The 15,729-nt window shown below is 44.6% G+C and overlaps 1 protein-coding gene across 1 annotated transcript in view; it reads left to right on the top strand.

Moving 5' to 3' along the window:
• The window catches only part of HDAC4 (histone deacetylase 4), a gene marked incomplete at its 5' end in the record, with an annotated part of 137,889 nt that overhangs the window by 31,352 nt on the left and 90,808 nt on the right, over positions 1–15,729 (top strand). Inside the window, one exon of the mRNA XM_009699947.1 lies at positions 7,351–7,595. Coding sequence (XP_009698249.1) covers positions 7,351–7,595 — 245 coding nt within the window. The remainder of the gene's footprint in view (positions 1–7,350; positions 7,596–15,729) is intronic.

Here is a 15,729-nt window from a genome sequence, read left to right as displayed (position 1 = left end):
GTTGTTCGCCGGCGGAGCCAGCGTGCCGGCGGGCGGAGGGGGATGCCGGCACTCCTGCCCGCTGCTGCCGGCACCGCACGGGCAGAGCAGGCAGTTCCCATTGGGGAGGGACTTAATTCATAATAATCTAACGACACTCAAATAACACAAGTCTTCCTTCCCGAATAAACCACCGCAAACGCTCCGTCGGCTGCGCTTGGAGGAAGCAGTTGCTCCTTGCCTCCTTTCTAGGCTGATTTCAAGCAAAACGAAGGCGATGGGTTTTAGAAACGGCGTTGAAGCCTGTCCGCGCCGTGCTTCTGAAACGCCAAAATCGTTTCTGCTGGCAGCGACCTGGTATTTGAAGGCTTTGCAAAATACAGGAAATGTTTTAAAAATCAAAAGCTGTTGGCAGACAGCAAGGGCAGCACCCAAGAAATAAAGTCAGTGGAATAAACATGTTTTTTTTTTTTTTTTTTTTGACTTCTGCCCAGGGATGAAAGCAGCTGAAAATAATACTTAGAGGGGGAAGACCATACACACGCTTGCCTCGGCATCCTGCAACTCGCTCCGTGCCGGGACGGTGCTGATTCAGCGGGACAGATGAGGTTATCTCAAACGGCGGCAGCCGAGAGTTTGGGGATGCTGAGCACGAGCTCTTGCTTTTGTATTTATTTTTTTGTGTGCGCTCAAAGGCTGACGTGCCGCTATTGGCAGAATCTGTCTGGAGGGCAACGCTTGCATGCCAGTAATTAGAAAACTAATTCATTAGTTTAGAAATAAAGCCCAAGTCCAGAGAGGATGGGAGATGGGGAGAGGCGGGGGGAGAAGCTGAGTCAATGATTTCTGGAAAGCCCTGGCCGGGGAGGTTGAGCCGCAGCCGTCCGGAGGAACGTTCCCTCCCTGGTGTGCAGCGATTTGGAAAGGCACCAGGGACTATAGAGTTACTGTAGGAGCTGAAATGCTCTTTTTATCGGGGTTTTGTGCACTCTGTCTCCTAAACTCGCTCTGTCCCAGACACGTGGTGGTATGTCCGTACTTTATATGCTATAGGGGCTGGCGGGGGGGGGCTGCTTTTCTTCCTCCCGCCTTGAACCGACACCACACCCCCGGGGTAGCAGCGGTTTTGGGGAGGTTGATGGGATTTCTCCCTTCGAGCCGAAGGGAATTGCCGAGTAAAAAGGAGCTGTGCAAATTCAGTGGGACTCGCTCTGGGCTGGAGGGAAGGAGGTCTCGAGGAAAAGGTTTCATGCGCTTTCCATTTGAAGGTGATGTTGTATTTCAAATGTGAGAGGCAATTTTCTGTGCTGCTTAAATTTAAACAAAAGAAGGGAAAAACCCCGTCTTTCTGGCAACAACATTTGATTTAAAAAAAAACCAAAACAAACCAGCTTGAGAAATGTTTTTAAAGTTCAGCTTAAGTAAAGGTTATGCTGAAGGAGGATTTGAATTTAAATCTTTGCTTCAAATATCTCATGTCCGTCTCGTACTGAAATTTTGTTTTAACATACATTTTAGTGTGTTTTCAGGACACAGTCCTTCTATATTTTCGTCCTTTAAGGACTTGCATGAAAATACTGTATCAGAGAAGGGGAAGAAAATGCAGTTATTACTGTTAGTTTTATTTAAATGTGTATGCACATATTTAAGTAGTGTCACCTTCCCGTAATCCCTTCCAAAATGCTCAGGACTTACGGAGAAGTTATTTTCCATTTTGGAGCATGGAAGAAACTCAACGTACGATTTCTCTGATAACGTGTTTATCTGCAGCCTTTATGTGAAATGATTTTAATGTCAAACATTTTTTTGTAGGAAACGCACGTTTGCTTTCAGGTTTGGGATGATCAGTTTATTTACAGCGAGCGCGTTTAACAACTTCGATGTGTTTAAGATGACTTCCACTCAGCAGTGTTACGGGCAAGCTGCGAGATGTCAAATTTACAGTCTCAACCACGAGGCCGCTCTGTGCCGGCAGTCGATGGGGACTAGAATGCTTTAGGTCTTAATTAACGTACAACACACAGGCAGTCTTTGATGCATAGCCATGTTTTATTTATTTTGGGAGGGGAAAACCGGCAGAGTGTTTCTAACTTGGTATAAAAATAATGGTAACTTGACTGTGGGGGGAAAAAAAAAAATAATCCCTACGTCTTTAGGTTTTTAAAAAAAAAAAAAAATCCAAAAATGAAATTCCTCCTGTTTTCTCCTTCTGTTCCTACAAGGAAGGAAAAGGCAGGGAGAACATGAGATAGTTTATTATTCATAATCGCGATCTTGTCTTCTAATTCATGGGTTTGGCATTTCTCATTAAAACTCTGAATATAGTCTTTGTGCTTTTGCTAACGTCATGAATCTGATTGTATTAATATGTTCTCAAGGCAGAACCTATAAAAGCAATTTTCTAGTCTACCATAAAATATTCATAAGAATACAGGCTTTTTTGTTTTGATGATGTGTTCATTAAGCAGAGAAGGTTTTATTGTTTTCGGGAGGGCTCTGTAGGTCAGAAGTGCTCACTGCTTCTATGGGGAACTCATGGCATTTCAAAAAGGGGTTGGGTTTTTTTATTTTTTTGGAGACTGAAATAGTAAGAGTCGGGGATGACGCAGCCTCTGCCGAGACTCTGAATGGGAATTGTGGTCGTGATCTCTGCAGCTGGCGCCCCATGCCCACATGTCGGGCGTTTCGGGGGGGATGAGTCCCTTTGGATGGGAAATGGGAGATTTGTCAAGTTTTCTCAGGATCGTTAGCCAGCACGGTGCAAGTTAAGGCTCTTATAGGGAGTAAAGCAGGAGTTATTTATCACAAGACACAACCACAAGTAGTAGTGTATTCCTTCTGGCTGAAATTGGATTTATTTTAACGTGTTGAACGCTTTTATTTTCTGCTTTTAGGAAACGCAGTGTTTGGCTCATAAAGGTGCGTGTAGGAAAACGCACGCGGATTTCGAGGAAAATTACATTTAGCCTAAATAGCGTTGACAAATTCAGTAAGCTGTATTGAAGATAAACAGATTTACATGGAGACTGGGTAAGCAGGAGCGACTGCTACCGCTGTATTAGTAACGCTGACCTTTAGTCCATATGTGTAAAAGATGGGAGATGTTATTGCCAGGTGCTCGGAAATCTTTGGCTGGACATAAAAATAGCCAATGCATTTAAAAGGCTTGTGATTCACGGAACCCGCTGCACTGTTTGGTTTACTGACTCATTGGGTTTGATCCTCTAGGATTAACTGTTTCGAGCTCTCCTGGAGCCTTGGGGGCTATAAAGTTGCATTAAATCATACTCAAATTTATCTTTGGGGAGTTTTGGAGCTCTGGGGTATTTATCTGAAAATTTGGGAGGGAGGGGGGAGTAGTAGGAGAGCTTCAGCAACTCCATGCTCGTTTCCATATCCAGCGCTTGCCTGGACATCATTTCCAGGTGGATCCCGTGCGTTGCTGATGGTCGGGTCACGTCCTTACGTTGGAGTGATCCCTATACGTTTGGTTCGGTGGGGTAAGACCGAGCTGAGTTGTACAATTCTGTTTCAACTTCTTTTAAAGGTGGATCTAAAGTCACTGCCCCTGGTGAAATGGTACGGCAGCCCCTGGAGTTTTCCCCCGCCGATAAAATCGCTGCTGTTCCAAGGATAATCACCGTGCGTCTTTTCTAACATACAGTAATTACATTAGTAATACTCAGGATATAGTATCCATATGCAGATGGTTAAAATGGGGTTTTGATAGCCACGGCGCATCGTATTCTTGAAGGTAGATTGCTTTTGGGGGGCTTTTTTTGTTTGTTTTGTACAAATACATATTAGTTTGCATAAGACCTCCTTTTCTTCTCTCTCTTCCCACTTTCCATATACATCCAGCATAGTAATGGGATTTTTGCTGGCATGGAAACTTCACTCTCTTACTTTTCCAGGACACATCCCATTCCCCACAGTCCTTGGGACACCTGATGGTTTCCGATTGCACCTTTTAACCCCATACACCGTGCTGCTGGGGCAGGTACCGTGTAGATATACGGCCGTTACGAGCTTGCCTGAGCTTGAGCAGTGCTGGAGGAATCCAAAACGTTCTTCTGTCGCTCTGAAATCCTGGCAAACCTGGATCTAATTTAAAGCATCATATCTAAGATGAGAAGTTTCTGAAGCGGTAGTCCGTGAAACGAGATAGCCTCCGCAGGGCTGGTTTCGAGCTGTCAGCTCCCACTCGCGTGCGGGGAAGACGGATGAAGGGGTTTTTTTCTGCGCGAGCGGCTGCAGCAGTTGCCATAGGGATGCTCCGTGGGCAGGAATGGGAAAGGGTTGACCACGGTACCAACCACGGAGGAAAGCATTGGCCGTTCCCAAGGAGAGCTTAGGAACGTGTTGTTTAGGTGGGTTCGAATGGTTATCTGTAGGCGAGAGCGTGGCATTCTCCCCGAAATCTCTGGCTGTGGCTCGGTGACCCACGGCAAGGAATCCCAAGCTCTGGTCTTGCGGGGGAGAGAGGCGAGTGGGGAAAAGGCCACAGGAAGGAAAACAATAGGGAAGTGGAGGGAAGAGCTTGTGGGTTGAAAAATAGCAACACTTCCAGTAATGTGACCTTTTGCAGAAAATGTTTCCATCAAAAAAAAAAAAACCCTAAAAAAACCCCATCAAACCTCTCCTCCTCCCCAGCACAAGCTGAGCGTAGGAAGGGGGAAGCATGCCGCTCTTGCACGCGTACTGTGCTCCTACAACCCTCCTGCCGGCTTTGGGGGGGTCATCTGTGACGGAGCCGGCGATGGGGTGCAGGAGGCAGGACCTGCCCACAGGGTGCTGGGCTGGAGGGACGGTGTGGTGGGGCACTGGGTGTCCGCTGATGCCCTGGGCTCGATGGGAGGATGGGTAGCGTTGCTTTCCCAGCCTCGGCACCCAAGGTTTCCAGAGGAATGACCAGCTGTGGGGTACATGAAACAACAGCCCCCCTTCTGCAACTCTTTCACTCAACTGAGATAATTTTGTCTCTGCAACACCCTTCCCCCTCTTTTTTGCATCTTTATTTTCAAATGCAAGCAATGGTATTTTGGTGTTGTTTTTTTTTTACCATGTTTTCCATTTCCTACACTAAGCTATATTTCTCTGCTGAACTTTATTTCTCTGCTTTTGAAGAAGTGTTGACGTTCTCCCTGAAATTGGTCTTGTGTAGACCCAGCAAAATTTCTACATTCACCTCTTGGTACGTGGGGATTTTTTCGTTGGTTGATTGGTTGGGTTTTTTTGTTTTCTGCCTTCAGCTCTAGCAGCATTGGTCTGGTCTTGCTTTTGAAAACCCCGCCACTTTCCTCAACATCCCCCTTTCCAAGGAGCTGTCGTCCAGGATGGCGTTGCCTTTTTGGTTATCCCTAAATTCTGACCTTTCACTTGGCAGCAGGGCAATGCATTTTGGTTTACATGTTTACAAAACACCCCAGATTTTTCTGAATTATTCCTCTATTATTTTTTTTTTTAATTTTCATTTTCTTTTTCTGTGCTTCATTTAGCTTCAGATTTTACCAGCATCAACTTCTTACGTGTTTCTGAATTACTGCAAAACTAAAGAAATGTATAGCATTTGGGGAAAACCGTATTAGAACTCTTTTTGTCTGGGATCGATGATGCTAATGTCCTGCTAGAAGTGACGTGTGGGTATTTATTGGGTATCGCTCTGACTCTCTCTGGGGGATGGCAGAGAACGGTGACAGTGAAGTGACTCGTGTGACCAGTGCTTCATGCCGCCTTCAGCACAGGGTCTTCATTTATTTCTAACGATTTACAGTTGATTTCAGGTGACCCCTGAGGACACGCTGCTTGGAAGGAGAGAGTCAACTGGTTCTTCACTCCTGTCTCACGTCCTTGAGGAGGTGGCTGAAATCAGACCTAGGGTTTAATGATCAGGCTTGAAGTGAAATACGAGTTTAATTTTGTATAAAATGGAAGTTCCTCTTCGAGTATTATTTTCACGGGCGGTGTACAGGTGGTGAAAGCTGGTGGTCCTTCTTACTTAGTAAAACTTTTCCTTAAACCTTTTGCAGTTCCGAAACGTTTTCCGTGCTTTTCCTTTTGAATTGGAGTTTATTTCACCAGCTAGTTCGTTTGTAGGCAGGGAGAAATCAGCTTTAGCATAGTAGAACCTCCTTTACTTTTGCTTTGGAAGGATGTCTGTCCTGTTGGGGCTGGTCTCGTGGTGGCTTGTACCCATAGTTTTGTAGTAGCGTGGCATCTCTGCCCCCCGAGAGATCTCATAACCTTCCCCAGGGATTTTCGGCAAAGCCTGGGTAACCCTTTTACGAGGACTAGGTGTCTTAGCAGATGTGTGACTGATCCAGCTTCAGTGATGCTGCTCATGCTCCCTCCCAACCTTGCACAAACGCATCTTAAATATTAAAAAAGAAAACACTCAATAAAATAAAAACCCCAACCAACCAAGGGAAAAAAAAGGCCCTTTATTTTCCAATTTTATCGAAGCTCAATGTTTTTGAAGGGTTAACCTCTTTTATTCTGCAGATGATATTCATTCAGAGGTATCAGAAGAGTTACTGAGTGATTGCCCTGTAGAGAGAGGCGTTGAATGTGGCAAATGTACGGAGTACCTGTGAAGCGCAGAACTGTCATTCAGGTGGAATTTAGAAATTTTTAGTCATTTGTGGAATGGCAGTACTTCTTTTTATTAGCCAAAACAAGCTAAGTTCAGTTGTTGCAAAGGTGTTTTTCATAGATGTCTGTCGCTGCCCTTTTTTACCACAAGCCCCTTGTTTTCAGGGAGATGCTTTTTGTGTAAGCAAAGAAGCTTCCTATTGCTACCTGCTCAACAGACTTTTTTTCCTAGATAACAGTTTTTCCTAGATGCTTCATTACCTGTTTACTTTTCGCTAAGCTGCTTGCCAAAACTGGTTATGAAGGGATACAGCACATAGTGTTTTTCTGCATAAGTTTTTTAAAGCGGGACTCTCATGTTCCTGACCATTGGAGTCCCTCAATTGATCCATCTTAAGTCAAGATTGATCCTTTCTGTGAAGTCTTAGATTAATCTGTATCCTTCTTATTTCAAGTGATGCTGGAAGGGTGGAATTGATGTGTATGTTTTGAATACGCAAATGAAGAATGGTATCAAGAAGGGTCACGCACGATGCATTGAAGTCCTTTGCTTTTAGAAAATGCATGTATTTGTAGGAGGTGGTGGCTGGAGGAAAACTTCTTGAACTCTGAATTCCTGTAGTGCTACTTTTACCGTTTAAAAAATGGTGGGAGTGTAATGGTGCTCTTCTGGATTCAATCCATGGTTCCTCAAGGTCTTTGCTGGACGCAGTATGAGAACTAGATCCCTGTGTGAATCGGGAATACACTCATCTCTCCTTTTGCGTTTTCACGTTGCAGTTGATGTGACCACAGCACTGCCCTTGCAAGTTGCACCGACTTCAGTCCCGATGGATCTCCGCTTGGACCACCAGTTTTCCATGCCCGTGACAGAACCGACGCTGCGGGAACAGCAGCTCCAGCAGGAACTCCTGGCTCTGAAGCAGAAACAACAGATCCAGAGACAAATCCTCATCGCCGAGTTCCAGCGACAGCACGAGCAGCTCTCCCGGCAGCACGAGGCCCAGCTGCACGAGCACATCAAAGTAAGCGATGGGCAGCCCTGCGTTGGGTGGCGTGCGAAAGCATCCCCTCACCAGGAGGAGATGCACCAACTAATTTATTTTGGGGGTGGAGATACTGTGCTGGACTCGGTAACCCCCTTTTTAGAGAATGATCTTTTCTAAAGGGATGCGAGCGCCAAGATTTAAAAGGGGGCATAGGGTGGATAGTGTGGAGGAGAGAAAGCAAGGTAAGCTGGTGTCATGTTAAATGTTATCCACCCATCCACATCTGTTCAGAAGTTCTGTGCCCTACCGCCAACAGGTGGCTTGCTTTTCCTGCGTTTAGGAAATTTCAGTAGAATTTAACACAACAGAAGGTTTTTTAAGTTACCTGTTACTGATATCACATATTTGGGAGTAGAATGGCATATAAATTGCTTGCTGGATGTACGCCGTCAGCGCAAGGTGCAAACCAAATATTTGGACCTTATTGTCTCTGCGGGAATAGGAAAGACAGATGCAGCGGGTGCGAGTGGGTCTGCACTCCATGAGATTTTTGGGAGTTGCACGGTGCAAGTTAGGCGTTGGGCGGGCGCTTTGTGCTGCTCTGTTGCACGGGATGGAGAGGAAACGTAAGGCACAGGATAAGTAGGAAGTACAGTTTAGGAGATGGCTGTTGCATAGTGGAAACGTTAGACATTATATAAATATTTCACGGTGATAGACTATTGCTATGGTAACATAAGCTTTCAGAATTGCTAATATGCTCTCTTTTCAAAGGGGGATTAGCGCTGCACATGGTAAATAGCGTTAATGCAATATTAAAAAGCAACCTCAATTCAACCTTATATAACTTTCATTTTAATACAAAATACGTGTCAGAGTGGGGAAGATAGGATTAAAAGTTAATGGTGTATTATTTACAGACTTCTCAAACACAGATAGGAGCCTGGGTTTGTAAGAACAGTTGCTGTTTGAAGACTGATGGACAGCAAATGCCTGTGTCCTTAGTGGGTCCTCTGCGTTCTCTTCAGGACAAAGGTGTGGGATGGTGCATGCATGTAAAGACATTTATATATGCACTCATATGTGTGCATAATAAGCGTGTGTGTACGTATACACGTGTTTTTATATGTACGCGTTCATGCACAAATAGCACAAGAACCGTCACAGCATCCGCGGTTCGCCTAGTACATTCAAGAGGAAAAGATGGAGAATTTCTGCGACAAATATTTCTGTTATTTCCTTGTAATTGCCCGTGCCTTTAAATATTTGTCTGTTAAAAATATAAAAGAGTCATTCAGATTTGCTGGACGTACTTCATTATGTTAAAGCTATGACTGAATCTGGTAAAAGTCTGCGTTAGAAAGAAGTTGAGATCTAATTTTGAGAAGCCAGTTAGCACAGTATATCTAGACCGTTAGGTAATGAAGTTCTTCCTCTAATGTCTAAGCTTGGCTAGATGAAAAACTTAAAATAGGAATGATATAATCCTATATGAAAAAGGCTGACCTGCAGAGTGATCTCCAGTAGTAGTAAGTGTGTCGTCATGACCAGAATTGCTTTAAAAATAAAATAAAGCATTATTGAAATAAACCCCATGATACCTCACCAATAAAATAAACCCAAAACCGTACACCAATGTGTAATTATGATGCGCTTTCTTTGTGAAAACATACTTCTTGTGTTTGCGTTCATAAGTCAGCCCACATTAGATGACTCTTAGATTAAACCGACTTTCAGAAACTGGCAACTGTGTTAAGTCCAGTGACTGTAGGTGCAGGAAAGCTGTTATTTTGTCGAGAGAACTAAAATTTATAACCTCATATTTGGACCTCAAACTTCGAGCTGTCCAGCTCCTTTATGGCTCATGAAAAAAGCAGTGGGGATATTAAAGCAAATAAAACCCATTTATCCTGTGTAAGTGAAGCGCTAGGGTTTGAACTGGGGAATTTAGTATAGAAATAGTCCTAAATGAAGATGCAGAGCTCTTTTTGGAGGAATTCAGGTGTTTTTTAAAAACCAGCTGCTCAGGGTACGTCGTAAACGTCCCATGTGCACCCATGCGTGCATGCACACCATGCTGCTCCATGCCTGCAAGGGAGGGCTTGCTCTTGCACATACGTTGGATCAAGGAAATGCATCCTACTGCTTCTCTCCTCATCTTTTCCTGCCTTCTCCTCATCTTTTCATGCCACGGGCAGGGAGTGCACAGCACTCAAACTTGCCTGTTTTGTGAAAGGTCTAAGCAGACGTGCTACTGCTGGGCATGTCCGTGGGACGAGGAGGAGCAGGAGTGGGGATGCGGTCTATCATCTTTTCTCTTTACTCAAACACTGAATCTTTAGACTAAAGACATGAAGGAAACAGCAAATTCTTGACATCCTCATTGGGAGCTCAGAATAAGTTAGCTTCATTTGATGAGTGGCTTATGGCATCGCTGACAAGATTAAGAATTTCATTAGTCTCTTGTCTCCAAAGCGAAGTGTTCAATATGCAGAAATAGTTTAGACAGAGCGATGTAGTTGTGAGATTCTTCAACTGAAAATGTTTTGTAGCCTGAGTTTATGGTATTGTAATGAAGGTGTCGTACCTATGTCACTTTTACAAACATGTATTCCCCAGTTTCTTCTTCAGGTGGAGATGAAGTCTCACTTTGGGTAAGAAAAGGTTTGGGAACTTAAACCTGCCCAGATTTCTGTGGATGAAGACTGTATGTAATGACTGATGACTTGCAGCGTGCCTTACTGCTGCACCAAGTTTGATTCTTGGACATCTTCAGTGTCTTCCCCGACGCTGGAGATGGGTTTTTTTGATTCAGAAAGCAAGGTTTCAGCAGCTGTTGCAAGGTGATAGTGCATCTTGCAGACTTACGTCCTTTCCAAAAATCTGGGGCTCCTGCAGTTGTGTTAGAATTTTCAGCATCAGAACAACCTCAAAATCTAATGAAACAACCCCAGAATTACAAATGCAAATATCAAAGCTCTGAACTTACTCTGATGCCAAATAAAATGGCACTTCTTTGACTTTCTCCCTGGCACTGGTTTCCTTGGAGGTGATCAGGGCCTTCGTTAATCATAGTACTAAGTCCTGCAATTGCTTTGTAAACTATTTCTGCAAAGAGGGAAGAATTTTTTTCGTCTTGCTATGCTTTGCATATCTAGCACTATCTAGAAGAAGTTCATTTGGCTTTTTTCATTACAGCCTAGCATCCACCATTTTAATTAACAAGCGCAAAGCATTTATTTGTTCATCTGTTTGTGTACTTGAGCAGCAATTTCTGGGCTTTACCCTGTCTTATGCCTATTTCTAAAGCCTGTTGCTTATAATTCCTAGATTGTAAGCATGTTTTGGATATAGCAGACCACCATCCGCATAGAGTTACAGATGCAAACGTTGCATTGGATCCCTTTTTTGTCAAGACATTCAGGTTTAAGTATCTTTGCGCTTTTCCACTTGTAGATGTTGAATAGTTTTGTTGGCAGGAATTGAGTAGCTGGGCAGCTGCTCCTAAAAGTAAAAAATAGTTTTGATGCATTTCTTAAGCAGCTTTTCTGTATTTTGGACAGACATATGTACAGCCAGCATTGCTAAGTTACAGTAAGCAGCACTATGAAGATTTTAAACTCACTTTAAACAGTAAACCCTTAGCAAGTACAGGAGAAATCACGTTTTGTGTTTGTTTTCTTTCTTTTATTACTGCGGTGTCGGTGTGAACAGAGGAGCTGTTCTGCCTCGATGTGAGCTAAGGAGGAGGGGGGAACATCTCTCCCTCCCACCCCCAAACAAAACGCTAGTGTAAGAAACATCTTGAGGTCTTCTTAAGTAAATGAAATTTGGCTTGAAAAGTGCTGGCATGTCTGTCTTGTTTTTCTCTTCAAGTAGATAAGTTTTTCCTATTGAAATCTGAAGTTTTGGCATTTTCTAGAACTTGGTTTTATTCCAGTAGCTCAGTTGTAATCATCTGACCTAGTGCAAGAGGAGAAGACGACGGGATGGTCACAAGTCACAGTGTTTCTGCCTGCAATCCCTTCCTTTTTCTCCCCTGAGCAGTCCTTGCTTTTGTAGACATTGTATTTTGGAAGAAATGGCCTCCACATAAAGGTGGCAAATTCCAGAAGGTTGTGCAGTTTGGAAAGCCAGGCTACAATGGAAGTAATATTTGTGGAAGGGAAGAATAATGGACGGAGTTAGAGCTCGGCACACGGAGGGGGTGGGATTGTTGCATGTGGGGAGTAATAAGAAAAGCCTGACATGTTTAGGGAAAATAAGCCAAGCCTTATGAAGACTTCCCACCATACGGAAATAGGGAAAACTGTCTTTCACAACTGCAGCGCAGCTTTTCAGGTTGCTGACGCTCGACATTGGAAAGCGGCACGGGAAAGGAAGCCGGAGCTGGTGAGCACCGGAGGCTGCTGCGGGCTGGCTGGAGGCAGAGGCGACGGCTCCTCTCTCCTGTAGCCGCTTACCTTCAGCGAGACGGATTTTCCACTCGGGCGTGTCTCGCCAGATGTGTAACAATATTTATGGCCTTCAAATCTGCCTTCCTAAACAAAAACAAGGATGGAATAAGGAGCCTGGCACCCGAACTGTTACCGGTGAGACCGTGGAAAGCCGCTCCGCAGGTCCCAGTGTGAGCTTTGCTCGACCTTTGATTGCAAAGGAATCGGCAATGAATTTTTTCCTTTGTGAGTCACTCATTCCCAGCCAAGATCAGCTGGAAGTTACCAAAAAGCTTTTCCATTTGCCTTCTGGTCAAAGGCCAGAGCGAGATGATGGAAGAGGGGCAGGATCCACGCTTTGGCAGGGCGAGAGGCACCTCGGGCGGTGTGAGCTCAGCAGAGAAGCGAAGGACGTGATGGGTAATGCGATTAATCAATTCTGTCCCTGCATTGCCCGAGCTTGGAGCAGGGCTCTTCCCAGCTCTGACTGTTTTATAACTAAAGCCGGAAACTTATTCAGACTGCTGACGCATGTCAGCGTTAGCACATGACGGCAGAGACCACGAGAGTCCTGATGGCGATGGGATAGCAACACAGGCAAGCAGCTGAGCCTCACAGCTCCTCGTGGACCTGAAATCCTAACCTGGAGGCGCGCAAAGTTGTTAATTCTATCATGCGATGCTATTCCTTGTTTTCCCATTATCTGAGAAAAGAATATTTGTGTGCATCAGTAGCAGAGGGAGTGCTAGGCTGTACACGCCACGTACACTGGATGGTCGGAGAAGTCACGGGTTTGCCCATAAGCAACAAAGCTCCGTTCGCTGTTGCAACGATGTTTGCTGAGGAGTGATTCTGAAATTGTTTTCTTTTTGTTAACACAGTGATTTCCTACGTTTAACACTATGCTATGCTGCTTTATGGCTTTATGCCAATAAATAAAAATACGTGGAATGTTTTCAGACGTTGGCTTTATATATATAGCAACGTTCAGATAAAGCCTGAGGAGATGGTTTTGTTAGTTTTTGCTGGTTTCAGATGACGTTGTTTTCAACAGCGTAGCTTCTGAGCCCTGATTGAGAGGTGGTAACACATCTGAGGCGTTAGCCCTTGTTCGGAGACACGGGGTGAAACTCTCTGGCCGTTCCTTCTTTTTGTTTTGGAGAGTAAGAGTCTTTCGGGGAATCTTCCGGACAGGTTTTGCAATGCTGTAAAGAAAATGTAAATTTTTTCCAAAGATACCTAGACTTAATAGGCGTTGTGTTGATGCTAAAGTGAGAAACCGCTCCTTGCTTTCATTTGGAGCCGCCTGCCCTTGGAATGGCAGGTTTGCTTGGGCATAAACCACATCATTTTGTAACGTGGCTGCTTTCAGTGTAGCCCTGGTAGTGCCTAGAGCCTCTTTTTGCTGGCCTCTCCATGTCAATTCCTACTTAACAGGAAAAAATATACTTATTTCAAATCTGCTGATGGAGTCGGTGTCATCTGCTCCTCATTGTAGCTGTGCTGGGTGGCACATTCCTCATGTCCTTGGACCGGAGATGCTGGAGGTAGCACCTTGGTTCCTGCAAAGCATCCCCTTTCCCCTGTGTCCTGCTCCTCACATTGGACTCTGGAAGGGCAAACTTCCATTTTTTCCCCCCATACCCCGACTGCTGTTGCCAAACATGTCTGCTCCATCCTTCGTGCTTGCGCCAGCCAGCGTGGAGGGACTCCCTCTGCTCAATTTTGTGCTGCTTTTCTACAGAGCAGCCGTTCCTCACAGCCTGCATCGTTTTCAAGAGAAACTTAAAAAGCCCGGAGATACCAGGTGTCCGTCTCTGTCTGTATTCTGACGTGATAGGATTATTCATCTTAGAAAACTGCAGCTGGGTACAGTCGGTGTTAAAGAAAAACAGACTGAACATTTTGTGCCTTGTTACTACTTGAATGCGTTGTACCGTGCTCTCTTGCTGTTTCTAGATGGCTTCCCTCTAGATGACCTTGCCTCGTTTTTCTGGTACACGGAGCTGACTCCAAGACTTAGACCTGGATCCTGCAAAACTTAACTTCTGATGGAAGTAACCCTGGGGAAAGCTTTTGTAAGATCAGAGCGTTTGCTCGCTGTGCAGGGTGGGGGGTGACTTTCCTCAACCTCAAACTCAAGATCTTTTCAAGAACGATGAGGACAAATCTGCACACGGAAGGGTGGGTAGTATCAACAAATTCATGTAGCAGCTTGGACACCTGTAATCCCCATCTCTTGGTTGAAGAAGTCGTCATGCAGCAAGCTGGGTTAATTTGGGCATCTTCCTACCTAGCGTTGGTGGGTTCTGGACTGAAGCTGGGTTCCTCAGCTGGGAAGTTGTCTGCACTGGTCCTTACAGACCTACTTTAAACCTAGTACAAGAAGCACGTTTCCTTTTGACTTCTTCTGAGATGGCCCACGGTTTGTTGACTGGAAGGAGCAGAATGAGAACTTCAGATTTTTCCGACTTTGGAGATGCATAAACCAGCGTTTGAGATGCAAGAACCTCAGGCAAAAGTGAAGTCATGGATCTCACTGCGATTAGTGGACGCAGTGGTTTTCATCGTGTGAATCCCTGTACTGGTGTCCATGGAGTCTACTGGTACAGCCAGCCTTGTTCTCCTTGCACCATTACGCAGTCTCTTTGCTTCAGGGTTCACAGCTTTCCGGCAGAATGTGGAGGTTTTCCGATCCATCAGCGGTTGGAGATGAAAAGCCTGTTGTCCCCTGAGCTCGACTGCTCCACGTTCCTTTGGTGAAGCCAAAGAAGAGACATTATTCACCCAGCGCGTTTTCTTGGTAATTAATCTCCTGAAGTTGGACATAAATTGGGCTGGCTTTTGGGTTTTCTGAAGGCTGAATGTCTGACGTAAATGGCAGAAATGGCAGAGGTCACTGGCTGACAAAAAGATACAGGATCATTTTATTTTGATAGCATCTGCTCACTGTTTCTGTGGAGTCCAAAGAGCTTTTGAAGTGGTCGAGTTTCTGTTCTTTCCTCCTTTATAGGCATGAGTTTGTCTCCCAGTAAAATGTGTGTGGAGCACAGTGATTTTTTTTATATTTTTTTTTTTAAAACTAGAAGCCTTCTGGTCTCCATTCAATTTGGAATTTCAAACTGAACACCAGAAGAAGGACTATTTTGCAGTTCACACACCTGAATTTTCAACTCCCAATTTTGTCTTCTTTTTGAACTAGATAAAATAGATTGGAAGTAGTCAAAAGAGAACACATAGAGAATCAGGGCAGGAGTAAAGAAATACCCAAGTGGATCCTGCTATTATGCCAGGAATATTGACCTGTTAATATAAGCCATCGCTGATAAATTAACATTCATAAACTTGAAATTCCTGTTGCTGCATATGGTCTCTTAACAACATTGAGCTGGCGTATGGGAGAATGAAGTTGTATTTAAAACATAAATCGTGTTGTGAATAACTTCACTCACGTACGCACAATGTGAACAACATCGTTGGGTTAATCTCCGTTTTTAAGTTTCCTGTTTAACTGATGGCGGCGTGTAAAAATGATAAGTATTTGGTATTTACGCTGGTGGCGTGTTACCGTTAAATATGATGCTTCTGCTGCTCTCGCACAAGCATCAGATGATGTTGAACACTCACTTTTAGCATGCAGCCTTGCTCCGGGCACGGTAGGTGCTGGGGCTGTCACTGCCTCGTGTCAGGAGAAGAGCAGCACTTCGCAATACGCTTCATCCCCATGTCCACTC

The sequence above is a fragment of the Cariama cristata genome, unplaced genomic scaffold, assembly GCF_000690535.1.
Source record: "Cariama cristata isolate BGI_N322 unplaced genomic scaffold, ASM69053v1 scaffold9295, whole genome shotgun sequence".
NCBI classification, from domain to species: domain Eukaryota; kingdom Metazoa; phylum Chordata; class Aves; order Cariamiformes; family Cariamidae; genus Cariama; species Cariama cristata.
This window is presented reverse-complemented; position numbering and strand designations above follow the sequence as displayed.